Source organism: Simochromis diagramma, unplaced genomic scaffold (assembly GCF_900408965.1).
Source record: "Simochromis diagramma unplaced genomic scaffold, fSimDia1.1 OVJJ01000596.1, whole genome shotgun sequence".
Classification (NCBI taxonomy): domain Eukaryota; kingdom Metazoa; phylum Chordata; class Actinopteri; order Cichliformes; family Cichlidae; genus Simochromis; species Simochromis diagramma.
Genome location: NW_024387245.1, coordinates 21022968 through 21048569, shown reverse-complemented (window position 1 = coordinate 21048569; position 25602 = coordinate 21022968). Strand labels below are relative to the sequence as shown.

Sequence of the window (25602 nt, the reverse complement as noted above, 5' to 3'; positions counted from 1 at the left end):
AAATAATTCAAAAGTTCATTTTTAGTAGGGTTTCTTGGCCAGCCTAAATCAACACTATATATCCTTGACTATTTTAATTTAGATACAGTAGGGGAAACCAAATCATCCCCTTGTTGTATTGCTCTTACACTGGAACGTTAAACTTTATTCTGCACAGTAAAGCTGTCAGATAAATGTAAAACAGAAAAGTAAAGGCTGAAATGCTGTCACTCAAGCAGCAAAGCTGTAAGAACCCCGGTGGACCAAGATTGAAAAATGTCCCCATAGGGCCAGCAGGGAGCCCCCCCCCCCCCCCCCCCCCCCCCAAAAAAAAAGCAAAAACAACACAGGAAGCGAGTGACTGTGCATCTGGAGGCCTTGTAGGTCTCATAAACTGGCTGATGATTGCTCCCTTCCTGATTACCAGGGTGGACAGCGAAAACTGAGTCGATAATTGAATCAGAGAAATTTCTCCCCGAGCATCGCAGATGGCTGGTCTGATAAGGAGGTTCTTAGCTTGGCAGGGCAGGAAGCAGCCTTTCCGCATTCCAAGGTGGCAGAAAGTTTTCTTTTGGTCTTTGGTGCCCCTTCACATGGTGCCATACAGGGCAGCCTCCTGTCAGCAGACCTGCATGAACTGTGTTGCTTTACCGAGCAGCGATGAAGAAAGACGTTCCTCACTACTCCAGATGGGCAGAAAGACGATCCACCGTGGTTTATGGTACGTAAAACTCTGGATTGCTCACATTCGATGTATTTGTTTGTTTGCCTTCCATATATTTCTTTGCTTTATAACGGCAGTAAATGGTGCGTAAAGGCCTCTAGATTAACTCGAGTGTCAGTAGCTCCTGTTTAAAGTCTCAGAAATGACAAGAAGCTTAACAAACAAATTAACTTTAGTTTATTGTAATTGCATGAATACTATGCATTTAAAAATTATTTATATAGAAGATTGTGTTCAGATCTGAGATGTGTAGTCATTTCGCTGTTCAAAAGCATGTTATGATGCTGTGTCTCGGCCTTAAAGGACCTTTAATTTAACAGCTCTCTGGAAGTTCTTGGGAATCTTTGCTGTAAAATTGGCTGAGATTATCTTGGGAGATTATGGAAAGTTTGACGAACTTAGTCTACTTTTGTATACAGAGTTTAAGATGTCAGATTTTACAGATTTAAACTTGAGCTTGAAGAATTTGAAACGGCACAAAAAAAAGTTATTTTCTTATCATTAAAAAAGGCTCGAGTAGGTGTTACTGAGCCAGGATGCTCAAACAGCTTCAGCTGCTACATAAATCTCATCATTGCACATGTAAAGTTAGCATGTTAAATGTTAAAGTTCAGTGAGCTGCTGTCAAGCACGGTGGAGGAGTGGTGATGATCTAAGGCTTGGTGTGCAGTCACAGAAGCTGGGCACCTTTCAGAACTGAAACAAAGTTGTAAAGAAGAAAAAATGGTGCATAATCATTAACATATACACATTTGGTGATATAAATGTGACAGCCCATGACACATACAGCCTTGAAAATTTGCAGTGTGTATAATATATTTATAGTGTTTTCAACTTTTTTTTCTTTGATTGTTTAAAACAAGCATTTAATGGCATTTTATTGTATTATGATCATTAAACCAGTTGAATGAACATAACCCTTTAAAGCCAAGTGAATCTTTTTGTGAGTTCTATTAGACTTCTACATAATCAGTGTGCATTTTTTTCCACCCAAAAGCTAAAATAAAACTGCACGATATATTTTGAAGAAATAAATTGAAAAAATGCCTGTATATATTCCTGTATAATGTATATATTTCTTTACAATCTGAGGGTTCTTAATGGCAGCCAATATAGTGAGTCTTAAGCTTTAGAATATTAAACTTATAAACTCTTTCTACTCATCAGAAATAATAAATATCATCCTGTTTACTTGTTTCATGCTCCAGCGGTTCGCTCAGCCACGTTCGGCTCCTGGAGGATGCTCACGATGGGGGCGGAGTACTTGGACACCTGGGCTCGGTCACCTGACAGGAGAGAATGTCCTGAGAACCTGGTCAGAGAGGACGAGGAGGAGGAGGAGGAGCCGGGGCCATCAGATACTGGAGAGCAGGGGGAGTCCTCATGGATATCCGCTGACAAGGACCCAGAACAGAAGTACGAGACTGTTCTGCACCTGGACGGGATGAGCAGACGAGAAATGGGAGATGGTGTCCGGGAGGCCATAAAGAAGCATGACAACCTGAAGAGCACCTCCACTAATCAGAGGTGAGACAGTTTGGGAGTGGCTGGTTGGAAATCATACTGTTGGTAGACTAATCCTGTCATCAAATCCTGTGCTCTGGATATTTTCCATTTTTTTATTTTTATTTTAGCAGCTTTTCCAGCACACAACTGGACAAACATCTGCTGACTCAATGTTCTAACTACAGCACAAGTGTCTGTAACTCTTATTGCAGTAAATCAGCTAAACCACCAGATGTCTCCTCAGTCATATCTAATGAGTTTGCATCCATGATCAGCATTTCACAGCAACTACTTTAACATGAACCGAATACTTTAGATACAAAAAAGGTAAGAAAAGTCTGAAGTTTTATGACTAATGGTGAAATGTTGTCTCATGTTCATGAATAAATGGCACCATGCAGTTTAGCTTTAAAATGAAGTGTACTCAGGCTGAAAAGGCAACACCTTCCTTTATAAAATCTGTTGCAATACAGTGGCAAAGGTTAAATTTATGAAATAAGATAAGTTTATTTATCCCCAAAGTTGTGAAATTCCTGTGTTACAGAAGCTAAAACAATAAATGTAGTCTATAAAACATTAAATAATGTATAAAGGTAAAAAAAAAAAAAGAAAAAAAAAGAAATAAAGAAATTACACAACTAAACAAATACTTAGATGAAGCAAAGGTAATACTAACATTGGAGCTCATTTACATAATGAAGAAAAACAAGAAAAAGATGCCCAGTAAGAAAATGAAAATCATGAAATCCATTAAAAATTATATTTAAAGCGTTACATAATACAAGAAACTTGCTTAACAAAGCGTAATATGTATATAAAAAAATAAATAAAGCAACATGAAAATGAATATAAAATGACACACTAAACAAATATGAGATTACATTAAAGTCATACCAGAGTGTAAAGTGAGCAGGTCATGTAGATTTTGTTTGTTTGGCTAATGTGAATTATGTGGACACATGTTTTGTGTTCCAGTGTCGACATAATTTTGGTTTACACCCACTTTTTACGTTATTAGCACGTCTAATCAGCCAATCATGTGGCAGCAGCTCAAGAAGACTTCCTGAAGTTGAAACTGAAATATCAGAATGGGCAACAAAGGGGATTTCAGTGACTGTGAGCGTGATATGGTTGTTGGTTGTTGGACTGCGTGTTTTAGAACCTGCTGATCTGATCTGCTGGGATTTTGCCGCACAACCATAGGATTTACAGAGCATGGTCTAAAAAAAAGAGAAAATTTCCAGTGAGCGACAGTTCTCTGGGTTAAAATACAGAACTGCTACGTAGATGTCAGAGGAGAATGATCACACTGCTCCGAGAAGGTGGAAATGCTACAACCAATGTTTGCAGAAGAGCGTCTCCGAATGCATAACATGTGAAACCCTGCAGCAGATAGACTAAAGAAGCAGAAAACCAGGCCAGGTGAACTCCTGGCAGCTAAGAAGTGGAAACTAAGATCACATGGGCTCACCGTGATTGGATGGCAGAAGATTACAACAATGTTGCCTGGTGTGATGAGCTTCAATTTGTCCTGCAATGTTCAGATGATAGAACCAAAATCTGACATGAACAACATAAAAGCATACATCCATCCTGCCTTGTATCAGCAGACTGCTGGTGGTGTAATGCTGTGAGGGATATTTTCTTGGCACACTTTAGGGCTCATGAGCCAACTGAACATCGCTTAAACACCACATGCTACCTGAAGGACAAACACAAAGGAAACTATAGAGAAACAAGCCGTTAACAATCATCTGTTTGCTTTAAAAAGACACCGGTACAACAATTCTTCTATGAATATTAATAGGAGGTGACTCACATGAAGCTGAAGTAATGACATGCAGTAAAACAGGAAACTGGATTCGGACTACTTCAATATTCAGACTCATTAATACTGTCGTAGAAAATGATGAATGAAAGAAAACATACTTACAGATCTAAGTGGGAAAGCAGATTCAGTTTCCAAATCTAATTTGAAAAGCATAACCATCGTCTCCGGTAAGTGGCACACATAAAATGGCAATTAATGTTCATCTCTGCAGACTCCTGCCTGATTTATAGCGGTCTGAATCAAGGTAGCAACCACTTCCTATAACAACTAACTACCAGCAGCTCATTAAAATGATCACGCATGCAGGAAACGAAACAATACAAAACAATGGTGGAAGCATGAACATCTATAAAGCTCATCACATATGCAAGCCCAGCTAGAAGAATTGGAAACGTTACCATGTGAAAAGCAAAAAGAGAGAGTGAGGAGACAACATCACGCGTGTGTCTGTGAGGATCTTTATACTTTAGTTGTGGCTCTTTGCTGTAGTGGTTAACACATCTGCCATGCATGTGAAACATCCCCATGCTCAGCTCTGGTAGGACGCATGACCCAGCTTCAAAGGCGCATGAGCTAGCGTCTCGGTCCTAGCCCCGGAAAAATGGGAAAGCTGCATCAGGAAGGGGATCAAATCTGGCAACCCCCTAAAAATAATAAAGCACTTTAAAGCTTGTAGTTAAGTTTTAACTGACATCCAGTGCCCCCACATTCTGTACACACATGCTGTGTGTAAATAATACATAAACAATAAAAGTCTGAGCATGCGGTCAGGTTGAAAAAAGGCCCATCAAACATTTATGTAACTTAATGAAAGACATTTGAGAGCGCATACCTCTGCCAAGGCCAGTGATTTATCTTGCGAGTGAATTAAAAACTCCTGAATGGAAACTCAGATCTGTATCCAACAGGCACATCCACAAAAACCTAAGCACCACATAGCTGAAGCACAGTTACTATGCTCCATCAATCTCTGAACTTAAACATTAACAGTCCTGTGAGTCTCTCTGCTCCATCTTAAAAGGTACTTTTTGTAATTACCCACTCTGCGGAATTTAATTCAAACCTTCAACAGCAGGGGGCAGCACTTTACCAGTTTGTATGTTGAAATTATTTCACTTTCCGTTCTTTTAACTTTATATATTTCTTTTTGGCCCTATCCCCGTTTTCTCAGGGGACTTCAAATTTTTAAATAAGAATGTTTTTACGGACTTATGTGGTTAAATAGAGTCACATATTGCTGTATAAAGTGGTCTTGCATAAAAGTACAGTCCAGTCTTAGTTTAATTTTAGTCGATACCTCTCCTGCTGGGGTCACCCTAGGGAAAACGGTCGCTGGAGATGGGGACCAGGTGTACGATCACTCACAGTTAGTTGCTGTCTTCAAAACAAATGTTAAAAATCTGCGAGTGATTGCAATTGTTTGGAGACAGGTTTCCTCCCGTCAGGCGACACGTGCAATCAAAATAATCTGATTAATTAATAATCTGATAGGCAACCACAGATTTTTTAAAATCTATTTATTTATTTTTACTGCTGTCGAATGACCGAGCCATTCAACACAGTACATTGATGTTTTGGATTCAAAGCTATTCTTTTGGTAGCTAAACAAATTTACAATAAGTACCATTGAAAATCAAATATAAGTCATAGTAATAAATAAAGAAATAATTCAATATAAGCAAATAAGATGAAAGTACTTTAGATCAGGTTTAATGTGCTAGTTTAATTAATTTAGTTCATCAAGTGCAGACAGAAAAGGTTTCATGAAAATTGGATTTACAGATTTTACACAACGTTGCTGACAGACAAACAGGAACAAAAGCATAAAGAAAACATTAAAAAAAACAGGAAACCATCATATGCACAAATACACACTGTGTGGGGTAAAAAATGTGCTTAAAAATAAAAGATGTCAGTTAGGTACAATAATGTTGCAAAGTTTCTGAAACGTTGAGTCTCCTGTGTTTCTGCAATAAATAAATAACTGTTGGATTGAATGAATGAAAGAATGAACAAACTGTTTTTTTGGTCTTTTGTTTAACTGGATTATCTTTGTCTTCTTTTAGGAGATCTGATGTTGTTTTTGGATCTGAACTTCTAAAGTGTTCACATCATTTTCAGCACCTCTGTAGATTCCGTTCATCTTAATTTAACATATATTCATCTTCTAGTGAATTCCTTTTTATTTATTTTTTGTTAGCTCTAACATGGTTACTCTAACCACGGTCTGAATGTGGATACTTGCGCAACCTGTTTTGCAGTGTGAGATGTTAAAGGTGGATCTTAACCTCGTCTTTCGTAAGCATTAATCTTCTCTCATTGGTGCCAAAAGGGAAATGTTCGAGCCTCAGGGCTTTTCTGAACTTCATTATAACCTGCCAGCAGACGGTGAGCGCGTCTGTGCGCTCCAGTCACTGATAGGCTCGTTCTGGTCACATGCGCTCTTCCTTATTCCACCGAGGACTTGGTATAAAACCTACAGCCCCTCATGCAGGGAGCGACCAAACAGAAATCAGAGGACTAATACTCCTGCTGGATTTGCTTGTTTTATTGTTGCTGTCGGCTGGGGAAAAAGCCGCAAAAAAGGATTTTCTTTTTCCTCGTGGTATTTTTTTTTTTGAGCGCCTGACATTTCAACTGGTGTTTGGAGACGATGCTGACAGGATTTGGGACTGAGGCAGGATGTTCTCATCTTATTTCAGCCTGATTTTTCTCCACTTTGAGCTGTAATGGATGCAACAGCCTCAACTGAGTGATTTACATCGGAAGTGCTTTGCGGCTCAAAAACTTTAACGTTTTAAATTTCGCCGAAGATGAATGAATGGAAAGGATCAAGAGAGCGTGGTTTTCAGTGAGGCCACCTTTTATCTGTTATTTCCCAAACGCGGCGCTTTCTCCTCACACTAACGCTGAGCAGTGGTTTGTATGAAGCGTGTTTGTTGTGATGCTTCTCCCCTCCATTTCCACTGACACCACTTTGGATTTCCCCTTTTGGATCTGTGCGTTTCCAGAATGGCTCGCTTCGCAGAAGATCTACCCACCCGTTATGGAGGAAGCGCAGGCGGCGGAGGGAGAGGTGGACCGGGCGCTGGGAGAGGAGGCGCCCGGGGTGGTGGCGCTCCGGGTGGGCAGAGGATGTACAAGCAGTCGATGGCCCAGAGAGCCCGGACGATGGCCATCTACAACCCGAACCCTGTCAAACAAAACTGCTTCACCGTCAACCGCTCCCTCTTCATCTTCCGCGAGGACAACCTCATCAGGAAGTATGCAAAGCGAATAACAGAGTGGCCATATCCTTCCTGACGCACAGAGCAGGTGCATCTGTAGCCTAGAGGCACAGTGGTTGAAAAGCAGAGCCACACAACCGCCTGCAGGCCTGTTTGCCAAGCTATTAAGTTTAGATGTGGATTATCTTCTCTAGTGTTGAATGTGCAGCTATTTACGCCCGTGGAGTAGCCGCTAACACACTGTCCCCCTCTTTATCCCCCTCCGCGCAACGCTGGCTACACCTGTCGCCCCGCTTCTTATCTCCCTTCAACATGACACAAAGCTGTTCTCTGAACAGCAGCAGGCAGTGAAAAGACTTCACATCCGCCTATTGTGCTGCCTCTTTTATTACCCCCACCTTCCTGGCGCCCACATATATACCGAGAAGTTCTTTTATCAGTATGTCAGCTGTAAACTGCTCGCTGGGCACTGACAGCGGTGGTTAATCACGATCAAACATCGCTATTGATCCGCACAGCTACGAGTCAATGAAGAGATGCGTGCGTAAAAGGGGCGATGTGGCTTGCGCTTAACCGCCCTAGTATCCCCGTGCTCTCCTACACTGTGTTGTGTTTGGGGGGGGGGGCGCAGTTTACTTTAAGTAGAAAACAGAGAGCGCTCGTCCAGGATAGCAGCACGCCTCGTTGTCTTAGTCGGGAGCCCTCTCCATGGTGCTGAACTCGCCCACGCTCCCCGCTCCACGCCGTTTATTCCACACTGCAAAAAAAAAAGAAGAAAAAAGAAAAAAAAGTCCTCTTCGAGGAGTCGTGGTCACTTTTATAATCGCAGTTTGCTCTCTTAAAATTAGCGAAAGACTTGATCATCAGCAGCGTGTTTCCGAGTCTTTCATTCATTTAAAAAAAAAAAAAAAAAAAAATCTCAAGAAATAATCTCATCTCCCCCGATTTTAAGACTCAGTTTCATTCCCCTCCTAAAGTAGGTTCGTAGCTGTGTTTTAATGATGTTAAACGTTAAAAACGTTTTAGAGAGTTACAGGTGTAATAACAATAATAATGATAATCTCATTTTCACATTTTTTTCATATATATAATGCAACATTAACTTTTAAAATGTAAAAAACAAAGCTAAACTGATATCTGCATCTAAACAACAGGCACGAGTTTTGCTGCTGAAGGTTTAAATTCTATTTTCTGATCACATTCAGGCTTTATTTGTGTGAAGGGGAAAAAACTACACCTGGAGAACAAAAAAAATCAGCCATCATCTGACAAAGATTCAGGTTTTAACTTGGTGGCTTGTTACTCCTGGTTGTGCCAGAAACACCCAAACATTTTTTTTCCATATTTTAATGTCTCTTAAAGTCTCCACTGTAGGTTATAAGCTCAGAGAGAGGTTATATATTTCTGTGTTGAAATTGTTTAGCCTGGGAAGCCACAGGGCTTGTGTGATGGACATGACCAGACAGCTGGATCTGCTCTGTGGGCGACAATGAGGACAACATTAGCTCTAATCAAATAACAGCATTTATCAGTTTGTCCGTGCCCTCTATGGGCTGATGTGAACCGGAACCTCTGATATTCCACTGGACAAGATAATAAAATAATCACCGCGTTCACACTCATTCCTGAAATATTCAGGATAAGTAAAGCAGCTCAGTATTTTTATCCATATCTTTGCTGTTATGATTATCAGCTTCCAATTCCCTTGTGATTCATGGACCCTCAATAGGCACTGACCCTCAGGGCAGTGACCGAGTGAAAATGAATGACAGAATGAAGTGGTCAACCATCTGGAAGGATCATGAGCACATGTATAGGATGCTTCTTTCCACAAAAGGCCTTCAACCAGAGCGTGATGGAAAATTTATGCTTAGTTGGACAGAATGCATCTAAATTCAAGTTTAGCACAGGAGCATGCAGGATCATTTCTGTGCAACCGCCATGAATCTGCTTCCTTATTCCATTAGAATAGATGAGTTACAAAAATGTGATGTTTATTCATCAGTATAAAGTAGTTTATCAGTGCTAAGAAGGTTTTCAGACATACTGAAATGAAATACATGTTGACATCATTTATAACTGCTCCTTAACTCTGCACACTCCATTTGAGTACATGATCCTGGCCACAATTATCGCCAACTGCATCGTCTTGGCCCTGGAGCAGCATCTACCCGCCGGTGACAAGACGCCCATGTCAGAGCGCCTGGTAAGTCCATCTCTTTAAGGTCGCATCCCTCACACGTTGATTTTCTGTCCCTTCCCCGGAGGTGCCAGATTTACAAAAATATTGGGCAACACTTTATTTTAAGTGCACACATTTACTAATTGCTAATTATTCGACACTTATTAATCTCCAGTTTACTGCTTATTTGTTTTACGTATTTATGCATGCTCAGTATGGGCCTTTCATGGCACTACTACAATCCTTATTAACAAATATAAGTCCATTCTTGTGGTAAACATCAAAAGTGATTCCTTCACTTGTATTTGACACTTTAATAACCTCCTTCACACTTTCGAAATTCACCATGGCACACTACTACTGCAGTTAGCAGCTCCTCTTCTTATTGAGAGGCACAGTTTCCAGTCAGATTCAGTGAAAGAACAAATTCACTAAAAGTGGCAATATGTTAAATTGAGGAAAGTAACACCCACAGTGAGATAGTTCTGCAATCATGTGGAAAAAAAGAGAAATTAAATCACGAGTGAGAAACTCAGCAGTTCCCTGTAGCCTTAGGAGGAGCAGTGCAGGTTTATGGAAACTGAGCTGTATCAGAAAACAGCGATAACCAATGTTTTCAAAATGCAACAGTTAGTCCTTGTTGAAAGACAGAGCAAGAGGGATTGGATTAGAAACAAATACATCAGAGGGACAGCTCGGGCTGAGCAGTTTGGAGAAGGAAGAGGGGCAAGGCTAAGATGGTTTGGATGTGCAGATGAGGGAGAGTGGAAATCAGAGGGTGTTGAAGATGGAGCTGCCAGGCAAGAGGAAAAGAAAAAGACCACAGACGAGGGTCACATATGTAGTGAAGGAGGACATGCGGAGTGTTGGTGTGACAGAGGAGGCAAACGGCCTGCTGTGATGAACCCTAAAGTGAGCATCCCAGAAGGAAAGGCAGAAAAATGCTGAAATAATATATCCTACTGAACATCAAAAATGGTTATCAGGTGGTTATTGATTAAAACAAAGCTCTTCATTATGGTCTAATAAATGATCCTGCACAATAAGAGTAAGCAACTAGTTAATTAGCATCTTACCAAATATTGATCTGCACTTGCTTAATTACTTTTGTTCATTTGGTGTGTTTAGCTGTGACTGGTTGTTTTTCCACCCTTCTTCTTCTTCTTCCTCATCCTATCACAACTCCTGCTGCCATTCTCACATATGCAATTTAAACCAGCATTTGAACTCTGACGGTCACGTCGCACTGCTGACCAGTCAAAAGAGACACGAGAAACAAAAGAGACTGCTGCACAGCGAGGTCAAGTGTGATCTATGCCGGGGACAGAAATTGTGCATGCATAGCTGCATGCTCCAGCACTTTGTTCCTCTTGAGTTTGAGGGTGCTGTGGCCGAAGGGGAATTTAGCCTTAAAAATAGCAAATCAAAGAGCGCTACGAAGAGCAACAGCTTGATGTGGAAAAAGTCAAAGAATTCCTCACATATTCATCCACCTTGCTGCTGTTGATGGTCGTGATGCTAATTCAGCAGCGAAGACGCGCACGAGGAAGTGATTAGAGTGGTTACACAAAGAAGGAAAACAAGCATCCTCTCGCTGCCTCCTCCACCTCGAGGATGTAATGCAACAAGATGCCTTTTAATTAGAACAAGGGATCAGGTTTTTCTTTTGTTGTTGTTTATGAAGCTCTGTCAATAGACCAGCAGGCATGCTGTAAGTGGAAGTGATGATAGAAGCTATTCAGTGAGAGTACATCACATCCATTGCAGGGCTTTAATGCCATGATCCGCAGAAGATTCTTTAGCTGTTTTCAGAAGGCTTTTCTTTATGATTCCCAAAATTCCTCCTGCTATGTATGTAAAGATTTCAATTTCTTTATGTATGATTATTGTCCTTTTATAGGGCACTGGAATTATTATAATTAATAGCCTAGAAGCCACTAATTTGTTCCTCAATTATAAAAAAACCCAACCCATTCTTGTTCCACCACCTCAGTAACTCTCATCCAACATATCTATATCATGTGCTCCCTGTACTCACTCAGGGGGTATAGAAAAGGTCACCCTTCTTATAGTGCATGGGCCTGTCACACTGCTTTTATGTGATTATTTATGTTGGAGGCTGGGTGAGGCTGGGGGTTGGGGGCACTGTCTGTCAGCTCGTAGCATGCTGGGAGCAAGAGAGAGAGATACAAAAAATGGAGGGGGGAGAGAAGGCGAAGTGTAGGCGTGAGATATCCTCTGCTCGTGCCCTGTGCGTTGCTTCAGGCTCTCTGAGATATTAATGGGGAGGCAAAGGCAAAGAGTGTCCTGCCACACAGGCCAGAGCTAGCTCCTTTACTTGCAGCACATCCTAGGGTTAGCTCAACCACGTAGTGCATATTATTCCGCTGTGACCCAGAGCTGCTTGTTTGACATGGTTCGAGAGTAGTGCAGTGCTCACATAAACTGCCCAGTCATACGTGTTGCCATGTGAGTGCAAACATTTGGCCCGTGTCGGAGCACGTTCTCATCCCAGGCGTCCCTTACAGCCATTCTGCAACAGCAGCGTTAGATGCCAGGAGATAATCGCCGTCTCCTAAAGTTCAGTGCTCAGTGTGTGTCCTGTTTGGGAACTTTGTGCTTCCCAGTTTGATTTGCTTTGTTTTCACTTGCTGATTCGTTTCCTTTTCCTTCACTTTGTACTTACACTTATTTTGTGAAAGTAGAAGGCTAAACTGCGTGGTGAGGTTTAGGAACAAGTCATAGTGTTGTGACTTATACAGCCTGCTTTCATCTTAAGAGGGCCGGACCAGTGAAACGGCCCTTTCTGTTCATCTAAAGGAGTTTAACAGTTCACGGTGTTGTAGCATTTAATCCCTGAGATATCTTATGAGAAAAAGGAAGTCCAATGTCAACATTACCTCTCATTTTTTTCACATGACATTGACATGCTGCCGTATGAAAGAAAGAAATCTTTCAGCATTTCTAGCAAGCTGGTCTTATGTTTGACACCCCTAGTTTAGGTTAATAATACACAGCATTGATGAAGCATGCTGAAAAATGAAGTGCATTTACGTGTGACATTAAGCTGCTATTTACAAACATGTATAATTGACCAGCTGGATGTGAAACCAGTGTGACTATGGTTATAACCCAGCACATCATGACCTCGTGTCTGTGAGATTCCAGCAGCTGTGACAGAATGGCAGCATTTGACACCCAGGAAATAAGAATGGGCTGTCACGCCACGGGCCCTCTTAAATGCCTTTCCATGTGCTCCAATGTGTTCTGACCACTGGCCCTATTTGTTGGTCCAACTGACTTTTTGGCCTTGCTATCTCCAATTATTGTAATTGCTCCTGCCTGCCAGTGCGATGCTTCATTTTTGTGTTCCTGTTGTTGCTCTAAGCACCAGTTTGACTGTCCAAATGCTCCAGTTTTTGGCACTTCTAGCTGACACCTTAAAAACCTGGTTGGTTGCTTATATTTTCCCATGACACATGAGCAGGGCATTTGAACAGTCCAAGCTCTTTTCTGGTTGGGTCAAGTTCTTCCCTGGAAGTTTCTAATGCTATGCTTGTGCCCAACTAACCTTCAACGACTGTCTATAAAAGACTCGCATAACTTAAAAGTCTTTAATCTGAGGTCTTATACCTGAATTTTTTCTCATGGTTAGCAGGGGGCAGCTCTGTAGATATCTATGGAAAAATGGCTCAGCTGCTCATTTCATGATCCATGATCTCAGTAAACACCTTTCTGATGTGGTTGTTGCTTCAATAGCTGGTTGTAAGACTTAGTTAACATATCAGGATGTTTCTTTTTGTAAATTTTCATCACAATAAGAGTAGAGACAAAGAACAAGGCCGTGCTTTCTAGCAGCTTCATAAGTCACAAGTAAAAACTGTATGAGAGTTTCTCAGCGAGATCCATCCATCTCTCACGTCTGGCTCCAAATCACCACGCAAACCATTCAATGACATTATAGTGGCTACATCCATCTTTTATATACAGTCTGTGGTTAGGATCCTAAGAAGGTGCCTTTCATTTGTCTTGTATTTTACACAATAAGGGCAAATAAAGCACTCAGACTCCTTTCAGTTGGATCTGATTCTTTATTAGGAACCTCAAATGCTACACGAGTACTTTAAGTGACCTTCTGGTCAGTCCCCACCTCACCTTTTCCTCTTTCTGCCCATCTACCAACATAATCGCAGCAAGATTTCCCTTCCCTATTTTTCTCTTATGTCATACAAGAAATGGCCAAGTGCCTTTGTTGTTGCTGCCCTATCAGGCTAAGTACCTCAAATGCCTCTCTGGTCAGCCTAAGTGGCCATTTCTTAGTGCCAGATACTCTACCTGACCTCTAGTTTTGGTTTTGTTACCTCACTGGTGAGACAGAAAGGCCCTCTATTCCATTTAAAGTGCCCTGTTGCATGGCCTCAGCAGAGGTTGCCCTTTTTTTGGAGTCACGCAGCACTGATGATATTTAATGTGACATTTTAACAGAACACACAGCTTGTTTAATTTTTTGTTTGCACATGTAGTTGTCTGCATTCACTTGAAGCTACATTTTTTTATTTGAATGCATTAAATGTGCACGCCTGTGGCGCCATTAATTTACAAAACCCCCATACGATCATCCTGTGTTTGTGGATATTTGTTTTCCCAGTATTTACTGTCTTTTCATCCAAAAGAGAGCTTCAATTCCTGCATTTCTGCTCATGCCGGCATAAAAAGTGAAAGAAGTTTTTTCCCTGTCTTTTATTCACCCCCTGCTCTTTGACTTAATGCTTCAGTAAACACTCTCCTACCTCCAACAAAAAGATATTCTTCTGCTGGTCTCATCCCCTCTCTGATTCTCTCTGTCTTTCTGCAGGACGACACAGAGCCCTACTTTATTGGAATATTCTGTTTTGAGGCCGCCATTAAGATCATCGCCCTGGGCTTCGCATTTCACAAAGGCTCCTACCTCCGCAATGGCTGGAATGTAATGGACTTCGTGGTCGTCCTCACAGGGGTGAGTCCCTCGCCCGCTGGGTGTCAGCTGGAGAGGGAAACATTGCAGTAAGAGTGGTTTCTTTTGTGCATATCTGTGAGCACCCTGAGAGGGAGTGTAGTGGAATCACCTCCTTCCAGTTAGATCATGTGCCCACAAGCATGTCTGTTATTCATCGAGTAACCCGAGCCTGTGAAAGAAGTGAAAGGAGTGCGATGTGAGCATTTGCTGGTTTTAGCCTTTGTCCTTGAGTTCAACACTGTTCCTGGGCAACACCATACAGACGCCATGTCCTCGCAGAGCGGCTTCCATCTTTGTTTCTAACAATTTGAGGTTGCCTTCTTTTGATGTGTGATTTTAGGTGACATTAAGATATATAGTGTAAGCCAGACTGCGGGGCTGACATACCACCTTAGGCTGTACAATATTCAATATTTTGCATGTTTCACATTTTATATAAGTTTCAGATGTAATTGCATGTCTGCACTGGAAGTTGTTAGCTAAGTGGGGCGCAGTGAGCTCTGTGACACATGCTTTTATTGTTGAAAGCTTTTCTTCCTCTTTTGAGCAGCTCTTGGTGGCTTCTCGGCAGGGAAGCCATTGAGGCTCTAGGCCTTTGCAGGGATGTAATAGCCCGTGTTTCTTATCATCAGAGGGGAGCCATGAAGAGTCAGTGACAGGGAACACGGTCAAGCCAATAGTACTGAGTAGTTACTGCTAGGATTTCAAAGCTTAGGGCAGTACAGTACTCCCTTTTGATGATGTAAGAAGTCCTTACAGTGTAATACAGGAAGAGGGTGTAAGGATATTAATACGTTTCTAAGTTGGTGTTGTTTTTATTGTGGTCAGATACAAGGGTTTAGTCTTCAGGTTTACATGTCACAGTCATTACCTCTATTTCTTCAAAAGACATGAATCATAAAGTCCTTCTGAGCTGCTTACACATGGAAGCCACCTTTAATATGTCAAAGCTTGTCTTTAAGGGTGAAATGTTGTCTTTATGGGACAAAGAGTCTGTCTTATACAGTATATATAAAGTAAAGTATACAGTATTTATGTATTTTTGGGGTTTTTTGTGAGTGTTTCTTGGGGCGGGGGCATTGTTATAATAAGGCAGATTAGTGTGATCAGTGTTGGGCAAGTTACTTTGAAAAAGTAATTAATTATAGTTACTAGTCACTTCTTCAGAGAAGTAACTGAGTTAGTAACTGAGTTACAATATTCTAAAAGTAATTAATTACTAGGAAAAGTAACTATTGTGTTACTTTAAAAAAAAAGTTTAACCCTCTGGGGTCCAGGGTATAATTGGCCATTTTTACTACTTTTGATTTCCCCTCTACATTTCATCTTTAAAAACTATTTACTTCGCCTTGTTTGGTATCATCCTTTTCAGCACAACCTCACGTGTCTGAATTTACAGTTGTGTTTTCATTTTGACATACTGCATTAACACAATTGATCTAAAATCAGACAGAAAACATAAAATCCGAGTAAAAAAAAAAGTTATATTTTTACTGTAACAACCACAAAATTGTTTATTGAATCATACGTCATAACTTTAAATGCAAATATAAATTGTCAATTTTAAAATCATACGTACAAGTTTTGCAAACAACAAAGTTATTTGCAGCCATTTACCTTTTATCCTTTTTAATAACCATTTCAAACTATTTGTATAACAATCAGCTGTTCTGCATTCAATAAGATGCCACAAATTATTTGTGCCACTCCAAAAAAATAATTTCTGTCCACTATAAAGGAGAACATCACAGCCTGATACCTGCAGGTCTGACAGCAGCAGGTGTATCACTCCTGTTCTCTACCTGGAGACAGCAGTCGCCTCATTGTTCTGACACACAACACAAAACTATCCACAACACTACACACTAACTACACAAGACAACACATGAACTACACACTCCAAACACGATAAACCTCACAAATATCTCACATCTCAAAACTCTCTCTCTCTCTCTCTCATCATCATCACTCCTAAAACTTCCCCGTCTTCCTAAACAACCAAATGTCATGTTGCCATATCATTTTTTGATTGGTCGACATGGTGCATTTCTCCACCAACACGAAAGGGCGTTTTTTTTTTGTTTTGTTTTTTTGTTTTTTTTGCTCATAAGCAGAGAGTGCTTGCTGCGCTGTCCTTGGACAGTAAACGTGACGAAACTATTCAGGAAAAAATGCTGTGTATATATTGTTTATTATGACTCTGGTTTTACGTGGCCTATCAACACAATTTAAAAACTATATCACCTTGTTGCTTTGTCATCTTGAAGTGGTCATGTGATTGGTTTACCAAGACTACTATATTCTTCCTCAGTCAAACAGCAGCACTCATGCGATTGTTTTGCCCCCTTAGCTCCAGGTGTTGTGCCAAAAAGTGATCGTCTGCAAGAAAGTGATTGCCACCCATGGGAGCGCACGCAGCTGCTCAAAGCTGTAGCGTCCAGATTACTTACAGCTACTCCCGTGCAACTGGTATAAGATACTGTAAACTGAAGACAGCTTCAACCGTCTGTTTGTTGAAAAATAGTAACGGTAACGGCGTTGTAACGATAGGAATAGTAATTAGTTAGATTACTCGTTACTGAAAAAAAGTAACGCCGTTACTTGTAACGCCATTATTCCCATCACTGAGTGTGAATAATGCAAAGCTGCTCAAACAGAGTTCATGAGTAAAATGTGTTTTGGAGCTGGAAATGAGCAGAATAGATCGACTTGAATTAATGTCCTAACCAACTTCCTGTTTATAGAGCACAATAAAAACCCACAAACTGGCACAATGTAAACAATCGTGTGCCCTGTGGTTAGAGCCACTCAGTGCCAGAACATTTAGTGTTTTTATGAAACGCATTTTAAAAAGTTTAACATTTTGCTGTAATTATTCCACCTAAAAGCGAGTAGGACACAATCTTTCATTAGGGGCTTTGGTAATGCAGTAAGAAGTGTATTTCTACCATAAGGACACAGATATTTATCCAAACACTGGAGTCCTCTGAGATAACATTGTTATGGTCCTGGCTCTGTTACCCAGGTTGGTTTTTTTGGTAAATGTATATAAATCTGTTATTCTTGGTTTTCCTTGAGTTTATATTCATGTATCTTTTTGCTTAGTGCATTAATTCTGTTCTGTCCCCGTTGTGTCAAGTCTCCTTCAGTTTGATTTCCTGTTTTCCTGGTAGTCCTTGTCCCATGTGTTTAGTGTACTGTTTTACTTTCCCCAGTCTTGTTTTAATCTGAGTTTCAGGTGTGTTCCCACTTCCACATTTGGACCTGTTTCCATACTTCATTAGCCTGTATTCCCCAGTGTAGATTGCTCCTTGTTTCCAGTGTTCCCCTTGAGACTTTTGTTTCAACGACTGGTCTGGTAATGAACAGTTCACTTTAAGTTCACCTGTACCTGCCTCTATGCATCTGCACTTGTGTCCTCAACTCAACATGAAATCATAGCCTAACAACCATGTTACCCAGTGCTTGGAAAACCCCATCAATGTTGATATTGGAATGCATATGAAAGATAGATGTAGCCACTGTGACTTCACCCATTATTCTGTAAAGTGCCCATCAGTTTTTTAGCATTGTCGCCATTGCAAGCCAGAACTGACTGTGTTAGGATGTTACAGTGGAGTTTTAGGGTCATGGATTGCAAACCTGGAAAGACTCAGATGTCAGTAATGTACAGATAAAATATAAGAAGGTGAACTATGAAAATAGGAGCGCAGATTTCTTTGATGGGCTTTTAAGTACAAATCACACAACAAGCCTTTTTTTGCCAGGTAAAGACAATGGAAATGCTCTCAAATGCATACATTTAAGACAAAATGCAATTTAAAAGGCAGATTTATGGAAAAACTGAATACACACGTTTGTCATGAAGGTGTAAATGAGTTGTGAATGTTGTAAACAAGTTGGACATTTTAATATGGAAACTGTGGGGAATGACTCACTTTTGGAACCAGCCTCATGTGGCCATTGGAGAAATTGCAGTGTTTCAAATATGATATTGATCCATGTTGACTGGGTTACTAGTGACTCCCAGGAGGGAGCAAATATTTGATTTTTGTCAGGTTAGAGTATCAATACAATGTCCCCAACCAGCAGTCATACAATATTAGAAACGCGCTGATAAATGCCTGTTTTGCTTTAATAAATGCATGCCCAGAGAGATAATGTCCGGCATTCGTACTCTATGAGCTTTTGATTGGACTCCGGTGATAGCTAATGGCTTTTTCAAAATGTCAATAAAGGGAATAAATTGAGCTGGATTTTAAATGGAAACCAGAACAGGGCTGTAAGTGTTGACAGGTGACAATAAAAACACAACAGCTGGAATCAATGCAGGTAAGGGAGGCTCAAATGACAGATTTGGTTCATGCGTCTCAGAACAGTTATTCTTTTTCAGTCGTGTCATGCCATAAAGAGCACATTTCAGACCTTCTTTTGCCTTCACTTGGCATAGAATCAGGAAAATAGTTAGAATCTATGATCACATTTATTCTCTCACTGCTGTACTTGTTGAGGCAAAGAGTTTCTGTTAGAAGATCAGGGCATACATAGGCATGTCGACTGATGTCTTCTTCTGTTTTTTAGCAGGTCTCAATGTCATTGGCCACAATATTTAATAATCAGAGTCTCTCAGACTCAGAGCACAACATGTGTTTTTAAAGGTATCCTGCGGTGTAGTTTAAAGTTACTTTCATTGCTATTTATTAATTATTGACATTTGCAAACCTGTTATGATTGACGCTGAAGAACTGTCTGGTCATCTGGTCATTTTTCACCTGGGAAACATAATTTCCAACCTACAGTGTAAGATAGGTCAGGTGGTTATAACCTGTCCTCAGACTGATCTTATGTGTCCTTATGTATGTTTTTGTTTGTTTGTTTTTTAAATTCTAAACAGTATAGGGAAATGAGTGATTGCTCAAGACTGTTGAAAAGTACTGCATGTTAGCCATGGTTGACTGTAAAACATTACAATTTTCTGGGACACTAACTTTAACTTCAGAGACAGTTGATGGGATCCTTAACTATCTGCATCTGAAAATGGCAGTGGTGATCACACTTTTGCATTGTGTTTTGGTCTTTATGCTTAATAAGCCATAAAGAAGTATGTTTTTTATGCATTTTAAACTTTTATGCACTGACTTCAATCAATAGCTTTTTGTTTACAGTTTATCAAAACCAGCTTTTTATTTGAAGGGCTTTTCTTTGCTCCAGAAACTAAAGCTAGAGAAATGGCTCTTCAGGTTTGTCTACCCGTTGCTGACACAGCTGGATACAAATTAGCCATTATGTTGTGATGTGTGTGTCTCCGTTTGGTTGCCAAGCAACCTCAGTAGATAATGTGCTTCGATGTAATCGGGGGTTTCTGTGTGTGTGTGTGTGTGCGAGCTTGTGTGTGACACGCTGTTTGTTTTCTGCTCGACACGCCCCTGTGGGACCGGGGTTGGGTTGAGGCGGGGGTGGGGCGGGATGAAGGTGTTCGAACTGAGCCCACATCAATCTGAAATCAATCAGATCACCTCTGGATGGATCACTGGGTCACAGGAGGAGGAATCGGATGAATGATCCTAATGGCAAATGATAGAAGGCTAACCACATGTCCTCAGACATTCACCCCTCTTAGATGAATTTAAGAGGATTAAGTGGATTTTACTGCTCACCTGGGTGTTAAAAAGCCTCTGCTTCACTCTGTGTTGTCAATATAGGGAAGAATTAGTGATCATAATAATACACTCATAAAAATTCCCTGTTAATCAACTAAAAAAACAAAAATCCCTGTTCTACATTTTTGTATGGGCTTATAATATATCAGTTTATTAAGATAAGTCTTAATATTAACTACTTATGTGGTTTTTTTTCAAGTAAAATCAATCAACTTTATTTCAGTCAGAATCAAATGAAGAGCCGCAAGACGCCCCCAGCTTAGACCAGAGTGGGGCTCAGTGACAAGACACCTGACACTGATTAGGTCAGCTGAGCCATCATCTGATGTAGGCTTGCTTGAGATCATGTGATCTGATCATCAGGTTATCAGTTTGTAGCTTAACTTTAGTTGCAGACCTATGTGAACTGATACTGTGCATAATTTTTTTTTCTTTTTTGTTACTTTTACATAACTTAAACAAGTCTCCAACTTCTATTTTGATTTAAAAAACAAACAAACAAACAAACAAACAAAAGAAACTATTGAACTTCTTACTTTTCCTTACTTTTACTTTTCTTACTTTTCTACAAGGTCATCCACAGTCAGGTGCCTCCCACCTGACTAAAATAGCACTATTTTGTGCAATGAATTTGTGATCTTTGTGCCTTTTAAAATGGTTGCTTCAAAAACAGGGACCAGGTCTTTGACCACTCGCAGCAACTTTGGTCTGCCAAGACAATGATAAAATAGTAATAAGACAAAGTCAGTTAGTTACCTGTTCTACGTACACAGAATTTCACATTAACTTCTCACATTCACAAATCCCGCCAGAACCTCGTATGTTTGAAACAGGAAGTCCTCCATAAATGTAGTTTCTGCGTGACATATGGGAATGCAATCAGTTGATTCAAATCTCCTTTAGCAAAGAGATAAATCGCAGATGGCTTACGCTTCTAGGCGCAGGCTTAATAGTTATGCTCCTTGGTCTAGTTTCAAATGAACACCAGAATAGTTTGTTTATAGTAGGAAAGGTGTAAATTCTCCAGGTTATCCACTAGGCCAGAACACATCTTCTTCCTGTGTTTGCTTTTGTTGTTCCCGCTGCAGGCACATCTAACCAATAAGCAGATTAAACATTGTCACATGGTATATAGTAATGCATGGTATTCAGTTTTTTCCAGTGTGAAAGGAAACCAAACCATGAGAAAAAGCTACAAGTTTACAAAGTCATCAAGCGATTGAGACAAGAGCAAATGAACTATACATGTGAAAATGCCCGGAGTGTGACGGTAGATAGACTGATTGTTTGGAAGCAGACTGCCTCCCACCAGGCGACGTGCAGTCGTTTTCTGATTAAAAGCAGGTGCCATGAGGTTGAAGGTGTTACATGTTCAACCTCTTGGTGACCAGTTGGTCACCACAATTACTTGCAGTTGGTCTCTGACAGCAAATTATTTCCAGCTGTACGGAAATAATAGTAAAAGTAGGATGGTAACATCCTACTTTTACTATAGTGTAACCAAGCCATTAGAAAATTATTCTGACATGCGGCTGGAAGATGAAGCTAATATCAAAATCTAGGAAAAAGGAAACCTTTAATACGTCTCTCCCACATGATGAGACCTATGCTTTTTGAATATTTGTCCAGTAAATTATCAGAAAACTGAAAAAATTATGAAAACATGTGAGAGTATGCAAAATAAATCCAAACCTCAAACCAATCGAAATACTAATATCAAATCAAATCAAATCTAGCTACTAAGAAAAAAAAAAAGTATTGTGAATTTGTAAGTGCATATATTACCTTAAACTGGTGGTTTTAATATCCCTGATTTAAACGTGTTGCATTTACATCCACTGAAATGTATTTTTGCAGAGTATTTTGGTGATGAAACGATAATAAAATGAAAGCAGTTTGTGTAGCAAGAGTTTAAAAAAAAAGAAAAATCAATCAAAAACAAACGTAATGCTCCTTCAGTTGGATGTTAGTGGCAGCTGCATAAATGATTGATAAAACATGTATATTAAAAATGCCAGGCAATCAGTCAAAAGCGACTGGTTGTAGTTTCTATTGATCTCCTTGGGCTGAAGTCTAATGTAGGATGTATTCTGACAGGATGTGGCTGTACTGCAGGATATGGAGAAATAAGTAATTCTGTTTTCCCTGGAATTAAAATATTTTCAGTCATGCTCTGTTAATCATCTTATGTCATCAATAAGTCAATAGCTTATTTTCCCACTTTCCCACTTTGCTGGGAATCAGTGTTTGTTGTCTGCCAGTTGTACAGTTCCAGTGTTTCGTCCTCAGGCTAATTATGTTGATACAGCCATCCAATCCTAATGAGAGGGTCTAAATGATAGTGTAGCTGAAGGCAGTGGCAGACCTTTAATCTGTCCTGATCAGGCATTAGGAGCTCCTAATAAGAGAATAAATCTGCCTGTGTTGCCACAGGCTTAATCAATATAACACTGAGCTAGCTTGCTCAGGAACACGGAGCCCTGATGAGGAGCCAGACACGGACACTCACATGCTGAGCACAGCAGCGTCCGTGACATAAAGACAAAGGTTGGGAAGCCTGCTCTGCTTAGAAAAACACTTTCTTTTCTGGAGTGTTTGCCATTATAAAGTGAGAATTATAAAAACACAGATAAAATCTTCACCGCATTCATTCTTAATCTCATATTATATCAATGCAATTTAACCCTCAGGTGACCAAGCTGCTAGGGACTAAAATGACATAGTTGAGTCATGTATGATGTCATCATATGTTTCACAGGAATACTTTTGTACAAACATAAATCACAGGCCGTTGACATACTGGATGCTGGCATGCATGTCAGTGCTGCATGTCCACAACAGCACCATCTATCATCTGATTGTTTTTGGTGGAGATGAGCTGCTCCACCCTGTGACTGTACTGGCAGGACAATGCCTTAATCAGAGGCAGCTACAATCAGTGATGTTTATATATTACAGTACTGGGTCTATAAAATAGATTTAATGCCTAATTTTGCATTTCATTTGTTGAATAGTACATTTGGTGTGGATTGTGCATGTTCTCCCTGTGCCTGCATAGGTCCCTGACAGAACTGAACACAGGTGTGCGTGTGAGCGTGAAGCCTGTGATAGATCGGAGACCTGTCCAGCATGTACTGTGCCTGTTGTCCTATGACAGCTGGGAAGGACTTGGATAAGTGGAGGAAAATAGATGGAAAGGACAAATTTTGCAGTCAACACTAAAAATCAACCCTTCTGATACAGTACAGCCTGCTACTTTCAATCTATTAGTAATTGTTTACTAGAAAACATAAATTAAAATAAAATCAAAGGCTGTAATTTAAAATAAAACAAACATGCACGCATTTATCACAACCTTCCATTATCCTCGCTACACCAATGGGCCAGCTACTGTAAAAACTACGGAAAGTTGTAGGAGAAGTAGATTATGGTTGTGAGGCTGTGAGAAGACTGTGAGATGAGCGTAGGATCCAGTGTGTTAGTGTTACATCTGTTATTTCATATTCATGAAGATGGCTACACTGTAAAAGTTGAATAAGCAAATATTTGAGGGAAAACAGCAGAAAAGTTTTTGAGCAAACTCGCGATAGCGGTTTGCATGTTTGCCAGTAAAACAAAGTCCGCTTTGCATATTTACAGATGTTAGTTTGCAGAAATGACGTTGTGTGTAATGGCATTCGAAATCTTTCCCCAGTTTGACAAACTAAGACAATAATTTAAAGAAACAACCCACTGTATATATGTCTATGTACTGCCCTGCTTGAATAGATAAAGATGTGTGCAACTTTTCATTAATGAAATACATACTTGTAAAGTATTAGGTAGATAGGTACTATAGATAACTTCTGCAACAAAAGAAAGAAATAGAGCAGATTTATGTAGAAGAAACTAATTTGTGAAGTTAACACAACTTAACATTTGTGTTAGTGGACTTACAAAACTATGTGTTGTGCACAGGAATTCTGCAGTCATTGGATTGGTGGTTGTGGCTTCTTTTACATTTAGAATTTATGAAGCGATGACAGAGTTAATTTGCAGCAAGGCCATACAAATACTCAGATGTAAGGTTCACAAATTAAAACATACACCAAAAAAATCCACACAAAGGAGAAACACATAGTAAATATGGAATAATACAAAAACAGGTAGCTGAAATTAAAGGCCTTGGCTCCTGGGTAATCCAGCAGACCTGGTATGCTTTGCGTTTAGATCTCTGTCCTCTGTCCAAATTGGGGGCACGCCCTTTTTGATAACCAGTCACTGTTATTGACTAAAGCCTCCCATGGCCTTTTAGTGCCTGTGTGGACACTATGGCAACCACGGCCTAAGGCTCTGAGAACAATAATCCCACTGTGATGTCCAGAGAGACAATGCCAGACCAGTTGTTTTCATTTATTTATCTGAATGTTTGATTCACGGTTCCCCCCCCCCCCACACACACACACACACGCACGCCCCCAGCAGTAAGTGGTTGGGGCGAGAGTCGGAGCTTGTGTCGACTTCAAAGTTGCGATATCCTTTCATGTGCTTCTCAGGCAACGGGCTAACACAATGGGAGGCTTCAAAGTATAGCAGCAGAGACTACAGAAGACAGGTCACTTTAGCTTATGCCCCGCAACCAACAGCATGAATAAATGTTACCTTTGAACAGCAGCCAAAGTGCTGCTGTCTGATCTTGTAGGTCTTTCAGTCATGGACTTGTTGAAGTTACACGTGCGCTTTGTATGGACTGTTTTGTGTCTTTGTGCTTGTTTTTCATACATCTGCTGTGTTTTACTTGCAGCTGTGGGCTCAGGTCAAGTCCAGGGTTAAATAGTGTTTGTCTGATTTGGCTTCTCATATCTCATGTCACCTGAAACATGTTCGTATTCATTCATTCATTCATTCACGTCTGGGTGTGACCACCAAGCTACACAGCAGAAATGTTGACTGCATGAGAGTTAGTTTGCTTCCTTATAACCTCAGGTGCAGCCCTGAAGTCAAGGCTTCAATCTAAAGGTGACCCTGCTTTTACCATCTGGGCCCCTCAACTTTGCAGAGAAGAATGCCTGAAGAAATACTGCGTCCAAACTCGGTGGCGTCCTTCAAATCACTTGTTAAAGCACATTTTTCTGAGCCTGCTTTTATGTAATATCATTTCATCTTTTTTAAATGTTATTTTAAGAGTGTCATATTTCGGTCTTCTTGTACATTTTAAAAATGTTTTTCCTCGCAATGTTGGGTTAACTTTTCTTTAGTTTTGGGCGTGTCTGGCTTTATGTTTGAATTTAGTAATTAGCTTTTGTCACCAGTAGGTAGAAACTGCTGATGGCTTCTGTATAATAAGGATATATTATTATTATTACCTGATTTTTCATCTAGCCCAATCCTCAGGTCAAAATGTTAATTCGACACATAATCAAGTATTCACATTTTCCTTTAACCTTATAGTAAATCTTTGATGGTGGAAGTTATAAACTGTAACTGTGAAGGATGCATGTGCCACCATGACATCATT

The 25602-nt window shown here is 40.2% G+C and overlaps 1 protein-coding gene across 1 annotated transcript in view; it reads left to right on the top strand.

The window, feature by feature from the left end:
- Positions 1–502: 502 nt before the first annotated feature.
- Positions 503–25602, top strand: part of cacna1bb (calcium channel, voltage-dependent, N type, alpha 1B subunit, b) — a 242922-nt gene continuing 217822 nt past the window's right edge. The window contains exons 1-5 of the mRNA XM_040000034.1: positions 503–700; positions 1912–2230; positions 7052–7330; positions 9368–9473; positions 14305–14444. Coding sequence (XP_039855968.1) covers positions 640–700; positions 1912–2230; positions 7052–7330; positions 9368–9473; positions 14305–14444 — 905 coding nt within the window. The 5' untranslated portion in view covers positions 503–639. The remainder of the gene's footprint in view (positions 701–1911; positions 2231–7051; positions 7331–9367; positions 9474–14304; positions 14445–25602) is intronic.